The sequence below is a fragment of the Terrapene carolina genome, unplaced genomic scaffold (genome assembly GCF_002925995.2).
Source record: "Terrapene carolina triunguis isolate 2854851 unplaced genomic scaffold, T_m_triunguis-2.0 Scaffold236, whole genome shotgun sequence".
NCBI lineage: Eukaryota > Metazoa > Chordata > Testudines > Emydidae > Terrapene > Terrapene triunguis.
In genome coordinates, this window is record NW_020664587.1 from 17,569,834 (window position 1) to 17,583,585 (window position 13,752).

The following is a 13,752-nucleotide window of genomic DNA, read 5'->3' on the forward strand; positions in this document are numbered from 1 at the left end:
CCATGACATCACCACGGGCCATGGTGACACGGGATCATGACATCATGACTGTCCCAGGGCAGGTCTACGCTACGGACGCTGCGTGCACCTGTGCGGCTTTGCTGAAGCTCTAAGATGGGAGCCCAGCGGCTAGTGCTGTCGACACGGCGGGTTAAGGTCGGTGTCACTACGTCACGTAGGGGTGTGGACGTTTCACACTCCTGCGCGACAGAGTTATACCAAAGGAGCGTGTAGTGTAGACCTGGCCCCAGTCTCTTCTCAGATGGAAGCTGTTCCATACACTCGTTTGTATTGCCCTTCCCTGTACCTTTTCCCATCCTAATAAAGCTTTTGTGAGAGGGGGCAGCCAGAACTGCACACGGTTTTCACAGTGTGGGCGTACAATGCATTTATATAGTAGCATCGTGGTATTTTCTGTTTTATTATCTATCCCTTTCCTAATAGTTCCGGACATTCTCTTAGCTTTTTTGACTAACTGCACACTGAGCGGATGTTTTCAGTGAATTATCCACGATGACTCCAAGATCTCTTTCTTGAGTGCTAACAGCTAATTTATACCCTCATAATTTTGTATATAGAGTTGGGATTACCTTTTCCAACGTGCATTACTTTGCATTTATCAACATTGAATTTCATCTGCCATTTTCTTGCCCGGTCACTCAGTCAGACTGTTAAAATCCACAGCAGGCTTCTGTCCAGCCTAAATATGGCTTTGCTCTCAACATCTCTAAGTGCCTTTTACTCTGTTGTTTAGGCATGGTGGCATTTTATGGTCCTCTCACTGTTTTTTGTATTACAGGTCTGTCGCATCTTACGCGCATTTAACATGTGCAAATCCAGCTTTACGCGGTTGGCAAAAACAAACAAAAAACAACAAAAAAAGAGAAAAATAACAATTTAAATACTGTTCCTGTAGTGTGGGCGATTCCGCCCACCATTACACTCAATGTAATTTTGACTATACGCGGTTTTTGCTTTACGCGCTGACCGCGGAACGTAACCCCAGCGTAAGATGAGACAGATCTGTAGTTGTATTCCCCTCTCAATATCTACCTATCATCTCTTGTCTTATTCCTGGATTGTAAGGTCCATGAGGCAGGAGCCCGGAATTGACTTTGTTCTGTGTTTGTACAGTGCCTGGCACAGCGGATCCTGCTCCATGACTGGGGCTCCTAGGTGCTAAAATAATAATAATAATAATAATAAAATAATTAATTAATAATAACATTGAATTGCAAAAAGACAGAGGAGTTAAAAGAGTGTCCAGTGCTGGAGATTGGTAAAGACCAATCAAAAAAACAATTGCAAAAATCCATGGAGAGTTCATCCCTTCTTTGAACAGAGGCTAATTTCATTATGAGTAGAGCTGAAGTGAAATCCAGCCAAATCTTTTCATTTTTCCAAATGATATGGTGTATTGTTTCTCTTTCCTTTCAAACTCTCCTGAGCTTGCTGGGTTTATCACCTTCACTTTCTAACTATTTTTAGTTCCAAACAACTGAGCCATTTACTCTTGCTTATTCCAAAGTAGATGTCTACCAGAGCCATTAATCTTCTGATTATACTACATGGAATCAGACAGCCAATCAGATTACTAGATGGCTGATCCTTATTTACTGATCTCAAAACAAATCTTGCAGTCAGCATTTTCCTCCAAGTATTTTTATGAATAACCTGCTTTCTAAACAGACAAAGCAAAGGAACAAAACAATCCTCCAAGCCAATTGAAACACAGCATTTCCTGTAATGTAAAATGAGCACTGACTCCTAATTTGTTACCCTGATTTTGCGCTTTCTTCCTTGGGGAAGCCATGTGATGTCCCGGATGTGAAGTCACTTCAAAGGGAGATGGAGTCACTATATGATGGAATTTATTTGTGAAAATACTTGACTACACAAGATTTCTGTTGCAGAAAAGGATGGCTCCATTTTGGGACCATTACCATTCGACAGGGCCCTGGCCCCTATTCCACACTCAGTCCTTGCTTAGGCAAAAACGCTCATTGAAGGTCATGGGAATGGTGCTTGAGTAGCGACTTCAGGATAGGACTGTATACTGGTTTATAGTTCTCTGTGCAAAAGGAAAGGAAAGCCCATGAATCTACTCCCCCACTAGGGTTGCCAGCTTTCTAATTGCAGAAACCCAAACACCCTTGCCCCCCACTCCCCGCCCCTTCCCTGAGGCCAAGCCCCTGTCCTGCCCCTTCTCCAAGGCCCCACCCCGTTCACTCCATCCCCCCTCCCTCTGTCATTCGGTCTCCCCCACTTCACTCACTTTCACCAGGCTGGGGCAGGGGGTTGGGGAGTGGGAGGGAGTGTGGGCTCTGAGCTGGGGGGTGAGACCGAGGGGTTCAGAATATTGGAGGGGGCTCTGGGCTGGGTTGGGGTGCAGGAGGGCGTGTGGGCTCTGGGAGGGGGTTTGGGTGTGGGAGGGCGCTCAGGCCTGGGTGCGGGAGAGGGTGAGAGGCACTTACCTGGTGTGGCTCCTGGAAGCGACCGGCATGTCCAGCTCCTAGGCTCAGGGGCAGCCAGGCAGCTCTGCGTGCTGCCTCTGCCTGCAAGCACCGCCCCTGCAGCTCCCGTTGGTTCCCAGCCAATGGGAGCTGTGGAGCCGGCGCTCGGGTCGGGGGCAGTACACAGAGACCCCCTGGCCGCCCCTGTGCCTAGCCAAACATGCCAGTTGCTTTCAGGAGCCGCGCAGAGTCAGAGCAGGTAGGGAGCCTGCCTTAGCCCCACTGCGCCTCTGACTGGACTTTTAACCACCTATTAAAATCTCCTGGATTGATTGCAGTAGCCACCAGGAGATTGATGCCGATTCTGGTAGACTCCTGGCCAATCCGGGACATTTGGAAACCATATCCCTCACAGAAAGCCATTCAGGGAGTGACCTTCCCACAGCAGGGCTGGAGGCAATACTTTACCTACTGGATAGGCTAAGCAGGGCAGTCCTTCCCTGGCCTAAAAAGAGGGCGCCACAGTCATCCAAGAGGAATGGAGAGCTGTATTTTCAAGGACACTGGCAATGGAATTTTCAGTGTTTTAAAAATTTTGTTTTACCCACAGAAAAATAATAAGAATCCTTAGTCTCAGAGTGAAATGTCTCCATGCAGACTGTATGCTGGTTTATTATGGTAGCACTGGGCATAGAGGCACCAGTTTGTTGTTGTAGGGATGCCCATGGATGCACTGGTTTGGTATTGTAGTGTTGGTCATGGTGGCACCACCTTGTTATAGCAGTGATGCTCATGGGTTCACTGGCTTGTTAGTGTGGGGTTGTTGGCGATGATTTTTAGAAACAGAATTGATAAGATTGAAGCATGTTTTAAGCAGTCATGTTACGAATTGCATGAACATTGCAAACAAATGCAAGAAAACAAGTTGGGGTGAATTGTGTATCTAACATCCCTGTATATGTATATAGTCATGTCACTGCCAGATTTTAATAGACATTGGACAAGTTCCTCACCTACTGCCTCAGAGAAACTACCCTTTCCAGGATCAAGCCCTAGCTGAGGTTCTGGCTTCTCATTTCCAAATACTTCTTGTTAGCACTGGAGTGGGAAATGTACTTTATTGGTTTTAGAATTTCTGCTAAGGCACTCTAAAAATGAGACTGTTTGGGTTTTTTTATGACTTGCAGCATTTTGCTTTTTGATATTGTATAGTCCCTGTGGTCTGAGGTACTTTTAATTTTTGAAGTGCTCAGAAGTGATTTGTAAGATGATGTTAATAGCCTCTAATTTTCAGTCTGTTTTGGATAAGCCTAGAATTTCTGGTTTTCTCTTAGCGGAATTATCTGTGCCTTAAGCATTTACAAAACACACACTGATGTGGGAATTAAAAAAATTAATTCCAAATTGTGGATAATTGTTTAAGCTATCAGACTGAAGGCTTATGCAGAAGAGTTTCCCCAGGACTGGTGTGTTTTCTATTAGAGTTGATATCAATCTGTCAAATGATCCTTTTGATTTTCAAACTCTTAGACTAAATAGTTGAGTAATACTTGCCTTCCTTTCCCCCCCTCTTTCCCTCCCTTTTCCTTAGGAAAACACTCTTTTTATTGTTAACTAAAAATCTTGGACTGCTTCCAGAAAATTAATGTCCCTTTCTTTGAAAGAATAGAAAAAGTGAGTTTCATAAATGTAGTGTATGTGATGGAGAACCCCTGATATAAATGCCTGCTGGATCCTGAGGGCATCTGGATTGGTTTGTTGGGGGAATTTCTGCCTTTCAAAGGAGTTGGCACACAGGCCACAAGGCTCTCCCCAGGCTTGAGAATGGGAAGTCCTGTCACTCAAATCCAGATGTACTGAGTGGGCTGCCCACATTTATTCTTCCATTGAGCAGAAAGGGTGAAATACAGGGAGTTTATTGATATTAATGTGCGTTCCTTCTTTCATCTTCAAAGTGCAACATCTTTAAACATCTTTAGACATTTTTAACTTGCATCCAAGAATTTTAAAAATCTGGCTGAGGAGCACACTGGACCATTAACATTGATTTTTGATAAATCTTAGAGCATTGGGGAGGTTCCAGAAGATTGGAAGAAAGCTAATGTTGTGCCAATTTTTAAAAAGGGTAAACGGGAGACCTGGTTAATTATAGACCTCTCAACTTGATATTGATCCCGGGCAACATAATGGAGCGGTTGATATGGGACTCGATTAATAAAGGATTAAAAGAGTTAATGTCATTAATGCAAATCAGCATGGGTTTTGGAAAATAGATCCTGCCAAGCCAATGTAATTTTTTTTTATGAGATTACTGGTTTGGTTGATAAAGGCAAAATTGTTGATTTCATAAACGTAGACTTCTGTAAGGTGTTTGACTTGGTACTGCACAACATTTTGATTAAAAAATTAGAACAATGTAAAATTAACATGGCACGCATTAAATGGATTATAAACTGGCTAACTGATAGGTCTCAAAATATAACTATAAATGGAGAATTGTCATCAAGCTGTTCTATTTCCAGTGGGGTCGCCCGCAGGGATCGGTTCTTGGCCCTACACTATTTAATATTTTTATCAATGATCTGGAAGAAATAATAAAATAATCACTAATAAAATTTGCAGATGACACAAAAATTAGGGGAGTGGTAAATAATGAAGAGGACAGGTCACTGATTCAGAGTGATCTGGATTGCTTGGTAAGCTGGGTGCAAGCGAACAGTATGCATTTTAATACAGCTAAATATAAATGCATACATTTAGGAACAAGAATATCAGTGTGATTGGGTGCCTGCCCCACACTGGGCTCTAAGAGATTAATAGAACCCTACGTAGGCTGCGTAGGAGGCAAGCAGAGAAGGACTGAAGGGAGGAGCCAATCAGGGTCAAGCATTCCCATATAAAAAGGGAGCTGCAGAGCAGAGGAGGGGAGTTCTTTGCTGGGAGTCCAGGGACGAAGATCTGTGTCTCTGGAAGGCTGAGAGAATTGCCAGCACGCTGGATGGAGCGGCGCTGCTAGCAGGGACCGGGGGAGTGAGAGACAGCTCCTGGCTGGCTGCTGGGATTTGGAGGTTGAGGCCCTGAGGGAAGGATGTGGGGGCCACAAGGAAGTGGCCAGACAATTTTCTGCAGTAGCCACTAAAGGAAGTGGCTGAACAGTGGACTGCCGGTCCCCCGGAAGGGGGGAGCACAGTGGGTGGCACGACCGGAGATTAATGGTGACCAGATACTCAACACAATTAATATTAACAACATGGAGGAAGGAACACAAACCAAAATAGGGAAGGAACGTGTTAAAGAATATTGAGATAAGTTGGATTCAAGTTGGCAGGGGTGGATGAAATTCATCCTAGGGTACATAGGGAAGTAGCTGAAGCAATTTTGGAACCATTAGCAATGATCTTTGAGAACTCCTGGAGGACAGATGAGGTTTCAGAGGACTGGAGAAAGACAAATATCGTACTTGTTTTTAAAAAGGGGAACAAAGAGGACCTGGGGAGTTATAGACCAATTAGCCTAACTTTGGTACCTGGAAAGATACTGGAACAAAATTATTAAACCATCAGTTTGTAAGCACCTAACGGACAATAGAACTGTAGGGAAGAGCCGGCATGGATATGTCAGGAACAAATCATGCCAAACCAACCTATTTTCCTTCTTTACTGGCCTAATGGATGGGGAGAAGAAATAGACATGATTTATCTTGATTTTAGTTAGGCTTTTTGACACAGTCCCACAATGCCGTTCAAACTAGAGAAATGTGGTCTAGACTAAATTACTATAAGGTGGGTGCACAACTGGTTGAAAGACCATACTCAAAAGAGTAGTTATCAATGGTTCACTGGCAAACTGGGTAGGCGTAGCTAGTGGGGTTCCACGGTGGTCAGTTCTGGGTCTGGTACTATTCAATATTTTCATGAATGACTTGGAAAATGGAATGGAGAGTATGCTTATAAAATTTGCAGATGACACCAAGCTGGGAGGGGTTGCAAACAGTTTGAAAGAAAAAGATCTGGGTGTTACGGTGGATCGAAAATTGAATATGAGTCAAAAATGTGATGCAGTTGGAAAAAAGGCTAATATCATTCTGGGGTGTATTAACAGGCGTGTGGTATGTAAGACAGAGGAGGTAATTGTCCTGCTTTACTCAGCACTGATGAGGCCTGAGCTGCTCTACTGGGTCCAGTTCTGGGTGCCACACTTTAGGAAACGTGTAGACAAATTGGAGAGAGTCCAGAGGGAAACAACAAAAAAGATAAAAGATTTAGAAAAACTGGCCTATGAGGAAAGGTTAAAAAATGGGCATGTTTATTCTTGAGAAAAGAAGACTGAGGGGGAACCTGGTAACAGTCTTCAAATATGTTAGGGCTGTTATAAAGAGGACAGTGATCAATTTTTCTTCATGTCCACTGAAAGTAGGACAAGAAGTAATGGTTTAATCAGCTGCAAGGAGCTTTTGGTTAGCTATTAGAAATAACTTTCTAACTGTAAGGGTAGTAACGCACTGGAATAAGCTTCCAAGGGAGACTGTGGAATCACTGTCATTGGTGGTTTTTTAGGTACAGGTTGGACAGTTTATAAGGGATGGTCTAGGTTTACTTGGTCCTGCCTGAGCACAGGGGGCTGACTTGCTGACTTCTCAAGGTTCCTTCCAGCCCTACATTTCTATGATTCTAGGATGTTCTAAGGGGGTTGGTTAAGTTATTCTTACCATATTGTTAGGAACTGGAGTCGTCATTCTTTTTGGCAAGCATCGTCTGCAATAGATGACCTCCATCTTTCTTCAAGTTTTCAATGATCAAGGAGCAAATCAAGGAGAAAGTCTCTTTCTGAGACTTGACTCTATTCAGAGCACTTTTTCAGAGTGGTGTGGAGCTACTGTATTTGTTGTTAGTTTAATGCTGCTAGGATAAGGGCAACACCAGCCCGGAGACTCCATTCACTGCACTGATCCCCACAGAATACCAGGGCAGATTTACGTTTCAGTATTAGTCTTCAAGGTCCTCCAAGGTGGCACAAGAGATCTCAGATACTTCACCACAACCTCTCCTGATGACACTGTCCCGCTGATGAAGTTGTCATCCTCTAGGGTGAAGCTTGTGGAGGGAGACAGGGCTTTCTTGGCACATGGCCCAAGGTTTGGTGATTCCTTAACAGAGGAATAAGAAAGACCCCAGATCTCACTGCCGTTGATTTATCCTTCCCACAGCTGCAACTCAAATCAACAAAGAAAAGAGAGCAGGAGGAAGAGGAGAGGGAAAAAGGAGGTGACGGTAAGAAAACAGGGAGAAGGAAGAGAATGAGCAGTGATTGACTTTAATGGCACCCATGGGTGCACAATACCTTGCAGGATTGAGTCCTCTGAGAGCAGGGTGCTTGTCAGACTCAACCCCCTGCAGTTCTCTTAGATTTATAGGGCCTGACTGACCACTGCGTCATTCCGTTGAAGGCCATGGAGTTATGGCAGCGTTGTGAATCAGGCCAATGATCTCTATCATATGTATAAAGTATTTATTAGGAATCTGGAATATAAAGCATTTACACATAAATATTCTCTCTGAAAATAAAGTAAGACAGGGAGATTTTGTGATCTGAATTTATTAGGCATAAAATGTGATTTATTCTCCAGAAAGCTGTGCATATCATGTGCTGCATTTTATCTTCTAGCAGTCCGTGTCCGGTGATTTTGCATACAATTTGTCCATGTGCAAGATGGATGACACACAAGAATCTAGCCAAGCTGCTTTGCACTGGTTGTAAATAATACTATATAATCTACCTACAACCCCCAGACTACTATTTGTTCTCACCAGGGCTCTGCTGCTCTTCAGATACCAGCGGGGTGCTGGCAGGCTGTTCTGCCTGAACTGTAGTGTGGTATTCAGCTGGGTACAGTATATTATCCTGTATATAAATACCATCAGAATGATTTATTTGGGATGACTGGTTGTATAAAGTTGGGGTTTCTGTCATTTAAATGGAGATTTAAAAAAAAAGAGTTCAGTTTTACCTTCCCTTTCTGTGAGGTCCATTGATTTAATAAAATCTGTCAATATCAGCCAAATCTCCTCTCAGCTCTCCTTCAACAACGTAACCCAAATAATAGCATCAAAGAGCACCTAGGCCACCATCCGAATATCCTTCCTTTAATCAAAGCCAGGACCTCTTCTGAGTGAAAAATCATTTTAATGTAAACATGAACTAAAACATGTATACATTCCCTCCATTTCTATGGGAGTAGAAGGTTAGTAAATTATTATTTGAGGATTCTGTGTGTGCACATTTTAAACCTAACTGTGGCAGGTGAAAATCTGGATTTATATTAAACATGGAGGGTGAAAGCATAATACTTACAACCAGTCTGTGTTTGGTGAGATGGGTCTGTCTCGGCGCCTAAATCTCAGCAAAAGAGCTAGAAATTAAACAATTTCAAAACTGAGGGTTGTAGAGTGGTGATATTTTGTTCCTTCTCCGTTGCTCTAGTTCCATCAGAACTGGGAAAAATTACCCAAATGCTAAGCAAAATCTCTGGAAGCTATGCATGCAGATTTTGAAAAGAAAACTACCATTGACTTGACGTGAGTAAAAGTGTTTTTGTCTCACTAATTTAAACAAAGACATCTCTGTCCAAAGGAGCTTTCAACAATGTCCATGAATCAATCTAATCTATCTATCTATCTATAGCACAGAACACTCCTCCAAATCCATAAAAGATTGGGTGGAGGTGTGGGACATGAATTCATGCAGCTTTAGAATCCAGAGGTAATAGTGTTGCCTTACAGGTACCCATACAGATACCTGAAGCATTAATCTGTCTGGAATTGTGGAGAATGAACTGCTTCATAAGAGATGTTTTGTCCTTTCTGTAAATATTTTTGAACCACGTGTTTGAGACACACCCTGATTTTTGTGAACGATATGTGAACAAAAATTACCAGCCCCACAGCCTGCTAAGACGCATGTTTTATGGGGATGCCATGTAGAGAACACCACAGCAGATTTTGTATTGTCAAGGGAAAGAAAGCACATAGGTGGCGGAACTAGGGGAGCTGGGGGTGCTGCAGCACCCACTGACTTGAAGTGGTTTCCAGCATATACAGGGTTTACAGTTTGGTTCAATGGCTCTCAGCACCCCCACTGTACAAATGGTTCCAGCACCACTGAGAGAGCATTAACGTGCAACTGAACTGAGATGAATGAAGCCCTCCTAAAAAATTCCAAAATTGGGACCAGTCGCACCCCCAAGCATTCCCCAGGTGTTTGAGCCCAGGCACCTCTTCTTGGAAACATGTTGGCTAAAGGCAAAATGCTTTTAAATCCCCAAACACAAACCAGCTCTCTGGGGGTGTCAATGAACATGCAAAACACATGGGGAAAAATCATGAACATTTTCAAAAATTTTAGAAAAAAATTTCCTGTCAAAGTTTTCTAAAAGAATGGATTTAAAAAAAAATCACATTTTTTTTACTGAAAAATTTCAAAACTAAATGTTTTTGTTTTGTGTTTTTCCATTTTGCTGCTGAAACAGGGAGAGAGAGAGACGAAAAAAGCTAAAAAAAATCCAAAATGTCACAAAATGAACTTCTTTTGCTAAATTTTCAGGTTAAAAAAAAGGCCATTGAAGAATTTCGACTAGTTCTAAGTGGATCCAAACCAAACCTCAGGTGGCGACGCTGCCTAGATGCACCTGGCACTAATGGTGACCCCCCTCCCTGCACTAGCTATGGAGCAGACGGATCCGAGTGACATTTGTGTCGAAAGTTTTGAGGGTCAGACACCTCTGTTGAAGTATTGCTTTGACAGGAAAAGCCGCCATTTCCAACCCAACCCAGCAGAGAGGACTGGAAACCTTTGCCAACAGCCCTCGCTAATGACTGAGGGCCCCACTGCAAGTTAACAAATTTGGAGTGAAAATCCTCCCTGGCACAGGTTTCGCACAAGGGCCATGCACACTTAAGATGTCAAAACAGGGCTGAGGTGGAACTGAAGTGTTGCCTAGACTTTGCACTCCTCCTCTGAAATAACACGTAACTGACAAACAAACATGACAACAACAGCAAATCAAAGATGCCGCAGCACCACATGTGCCTGGTTGATTTATCTTGATGTGCAGCTGAGTTTTTAAATATGGAGGCTAATATTGGATATTCTGTACTGTAGGGAATCCTGAATGGTAACAATCAGGAATATAATGATCATTAATCGTTAATGCCCTCTCTCTCTGCTCTTCAGTCTTTGCTGAGGAGTGGATTGGGGCCCTGGGGATGGGGGTGGAAATTAGCAAAGTGAGACTTCCGAAAGGGTTACTGGATATTGCTGATGAGCAGCTGGAGGGAAAAAGGTCCATGTTAGGTGCAAAGCCGCAATACAAACAGGCTACTTATCTCACAGCTTGCTGACAACAGAAAATAAAGCGAGATCCAGTCTTTCAACTGGGGAGGTCTCCTCCAGGATTCATCTAAACATGATCTATAAACAGTTGAAAAGACGAGTTTTGAGAACCTCTCGCGCTCTCTGCCTGGTATGCTGCTCATTTATCATTGTGCTGAAATGGAATCCCCTCGAAAAGATCTAACGGCTGCTTGTTTACTTAAATACAAAGTGGATGATGGGCCCAAAGGCCCTGCTGTCAGCACGGCAGGCACAGAGAGCTTGGTGCAGTTCTGGAACTGGGACAACTCTACGGCTCCCACATTCTGAACCCTGCCAAAACGGCACTAGAGCAGGTGGGCCAAAAAGAGAATCCCAGTAGCTTTTCCTAGAATTGCAACTGCATGGACTTGTGTTTCCGAAATACAACCAGCACTCTTCCCAGCTAGCCGGCAGGACGAGCGTGTGAGGAGATGCAGCCAGTTGCATCAGGTGGCCATGTGGGACCTCGGAAGGCGTCAGCACATTACGTGTTGGGGGCAGTTCTCCCCCAGTGCATGTACCCCTTAGAAGCACTGGTTGCTTTCGCACTCTGCCACAGCCAGGAAGCAGAGCAGGAACAAAAGAGGTGTAATATTAATGGTAATAACCAAAAACCTGCTGAGTGCTAGGGATCAGCGGGGGGAAGGGGGCAGGTCAGCTCACCCTGATCCCCCTTGGGGGCAGGACAGCTTGCCCCTGACACCCCCGGGAGGGTGGGCAGTTTGCCCAGGATACTGCCCTGTGGGGCAGGGCAGCTCGCCTGGGCCCATCCCTCGGGAGCAGTGATTTGGGCTGGATCTTAAAAGGATGAAGAAAGGTCTGCAAATATCTACACCAAGGGATGCACACTTTGAAAGATAAGACCTGTGGGGCAAGTAGAATTCATTTCTTACCGGTATGCTGCACCAGCTAAAGGGGGGCATGTGACCTCCCCATGTGACCCCCTACGTGACTCCTCACATGACCCCCAGCCTGGGGCCCCGCGCTCTCCCCTTCCCCTCCACATGCTTCATCCCACGTTACCTGGGTTGCGCTCTGTCCTCCTCCCGCTGCGCCGGAGACTTCTGAACTGCAGGGCTCTCTGGAACCGCAGGGCTGAAAGGTGCAGAACGTGAGGCGGCCCCACACCGGCAGCTCCTCCGGTGTGGCTGTACCGCCCCCAGCCCTGTCCTCCGGCGGGGCTGCCTACAGACCCCAGACAGGAGACGCTAGACGCAGCTGCGTGGAAGGGCTAGGGGCAGTACAGCCGCGCTGGAGGAGCTGCCGGTGTGGGGCCGCCGTTCTTCTCCTCCTGTGTCCTTCCAGTACGGCGGACCGGCTATAAATAGCTTACTGGTACGGCGTACCGGACCGGACCTCCCTACTTGCACCACTGGATAAGACTGAGTACTATGCAGCCTCATTACAGTGCTTTGGGTAAAATCCACCCTGGGCACAGCGGCTGCACAGAGTGTGGCTGCTTCAGTCTCTGGGAAGCCCTGTGCTGCACAGTGGTGAATTTCACCCAGGGGATTAAATCTTTGCTAAGAAGTGGGGAGACCTAGAGAGTGCTGGTGCTAATTCTAAGCCAGTCCAACTGGCGACATGCAGATGAATGGTTTTCTAATGGATGTAAAGGTTCTGCACCCTTTTCCCCCTGCAGAGACTGAAGTGCATGGCTTTTCTCCATGAGGTTTGGGAGGAGTCTGGACAAAGGGACCAGCACCTTCCTCGGTTGAGCACAGAATCCTTTCAGCTGCGACTGTCGTCAGAATCGCAGCGTCAAACAACCTGTGGTTGGCTGTAACCTCTCATTTTCTCAACTTGCTGCATGATGGGAAATTCCCGACAGGGCTTACTGAGCACAGACACGGATTGTGAAAGTGAAGGACAACTGATTTGTGGCTAGGATGCAGCTGGCAACATTTTCTGAGATTTTCTTAAAGCTCTTATGAGTTTTCCTTCTGCAAGCGAGGCCCTGCCCCACGGGCCAGCAGCCTCTGCGGGGGCTGAGCCATAAACCACACGCTCGGAAATCTGGCTGTCATTTTGTTGGATTTTTTTTTTAATTTGAAATAAATTTTTGAAGCCATTTCAGGGCAGACATCTCTGACCTCTTCTCACAAAGGTTTAACATATATTCTCTTACAGCTTAAAACACAAAATAAAGGAAGGGGGAATAGAAACAGGCCACTGCCTTTGCGCGATTCCAGATCCTTTGATTTGGAATAGTAGCAAATCAGTTCTAGTCTCTGGCTGAAGCTGCGTTATGCTGGGGTTTACATGGCTGACTTCTATTTGAGACATTTAATCAGGAATATCTGCATCACTGCCCTCCACTCTGGTCACACTTTCTCCCCAGCTTCCCATTGTAAAGACCTTGGCATTTAAGCTTCATCTCTTATATTTTCTTACTCCTCTTCTTAGAAGTTTGCGCTTTGCAGTCTGTGTTGCGTATGTGTGTGGTCTCTGTCAGTCTTTATGTGTATGTGTAGTTTCTGTGTCTGTCCGTCTATCTTTCTGATTGTGTATGTTGTGTAGCAGTGCTCCGGTTCGATAAAGCTTTCATATACATAGCAGCAATGAACTCTTGCCATCATGTGACTGTAAAGGGGCAGCTATTGAGCAGGGCTAGCAGGAGTCATGGGGACCACAGTCCCTCTCTGCTGGCCTTTCCTTTTCTTGGTGCCAGATTTGGCATCTTTGGTGTCTTTCTGGTTTCTGTTTCCATTCGTGTTATCTCGCTTTTCTTGCTCTTCCTTTCTCTTCCTTTTTCCTGAAACCAAGCAAAGGAGCAAAAATGAAACTATTGAATGGAATGCTGGCTGATCACAAAGCTGAGCACTGCCACTGCCTTGGGACCAGCGGGCACGCTGGCCCCAATGGCTAGTGAGTGCTGCCATTGACTAGT

The 13,752-nt window shown here is 45.0% G+C and overlaps 2 protein-coding genes across 3 annotated transcripts in view; both read right to left on the bottom strand.

Moving 5' to 3' along the window:
* GNL2 (G protein nucleolar 2) overlaps positions 1–2,503 on the bottom strand; it is a 26,112-nt gene extending 23,609 nt beyond the window's left edge. Inside the window, exon 1 of the mRNA XM_026657204.2 lies at positions 2,475–2,503. Coding sequence (XP_026512989.1) covers positions 2,475–2,503 — 29 coding nt within the window. The remainder of the gene's footprint in view (positions 1–2,474) is intronic.
* A 10,745-nt stretch (positions 2,504–13,248) lies between these two features.
* Positions 13,249–13,752, bottom strand: part of RSPO1 (R-spondin 1) — a 17,754-nt gene continuing 17,250 nt past the window's right edge. For both annotated transcript variants that reach the window (XM_026657188.1, XM_026657187.1), the window contains one exon: positions 13,249–13,617. In XM_026657188.1, coding sequence (XP_026512973.1) covers positions 13,460–13,617 — 158 coding nt within the window. In that variant the 3' untranslated portion in view covers positions 13,249–13,459. The remainder of the gene's footprint in view (positions 13,618–13,752) is intronic.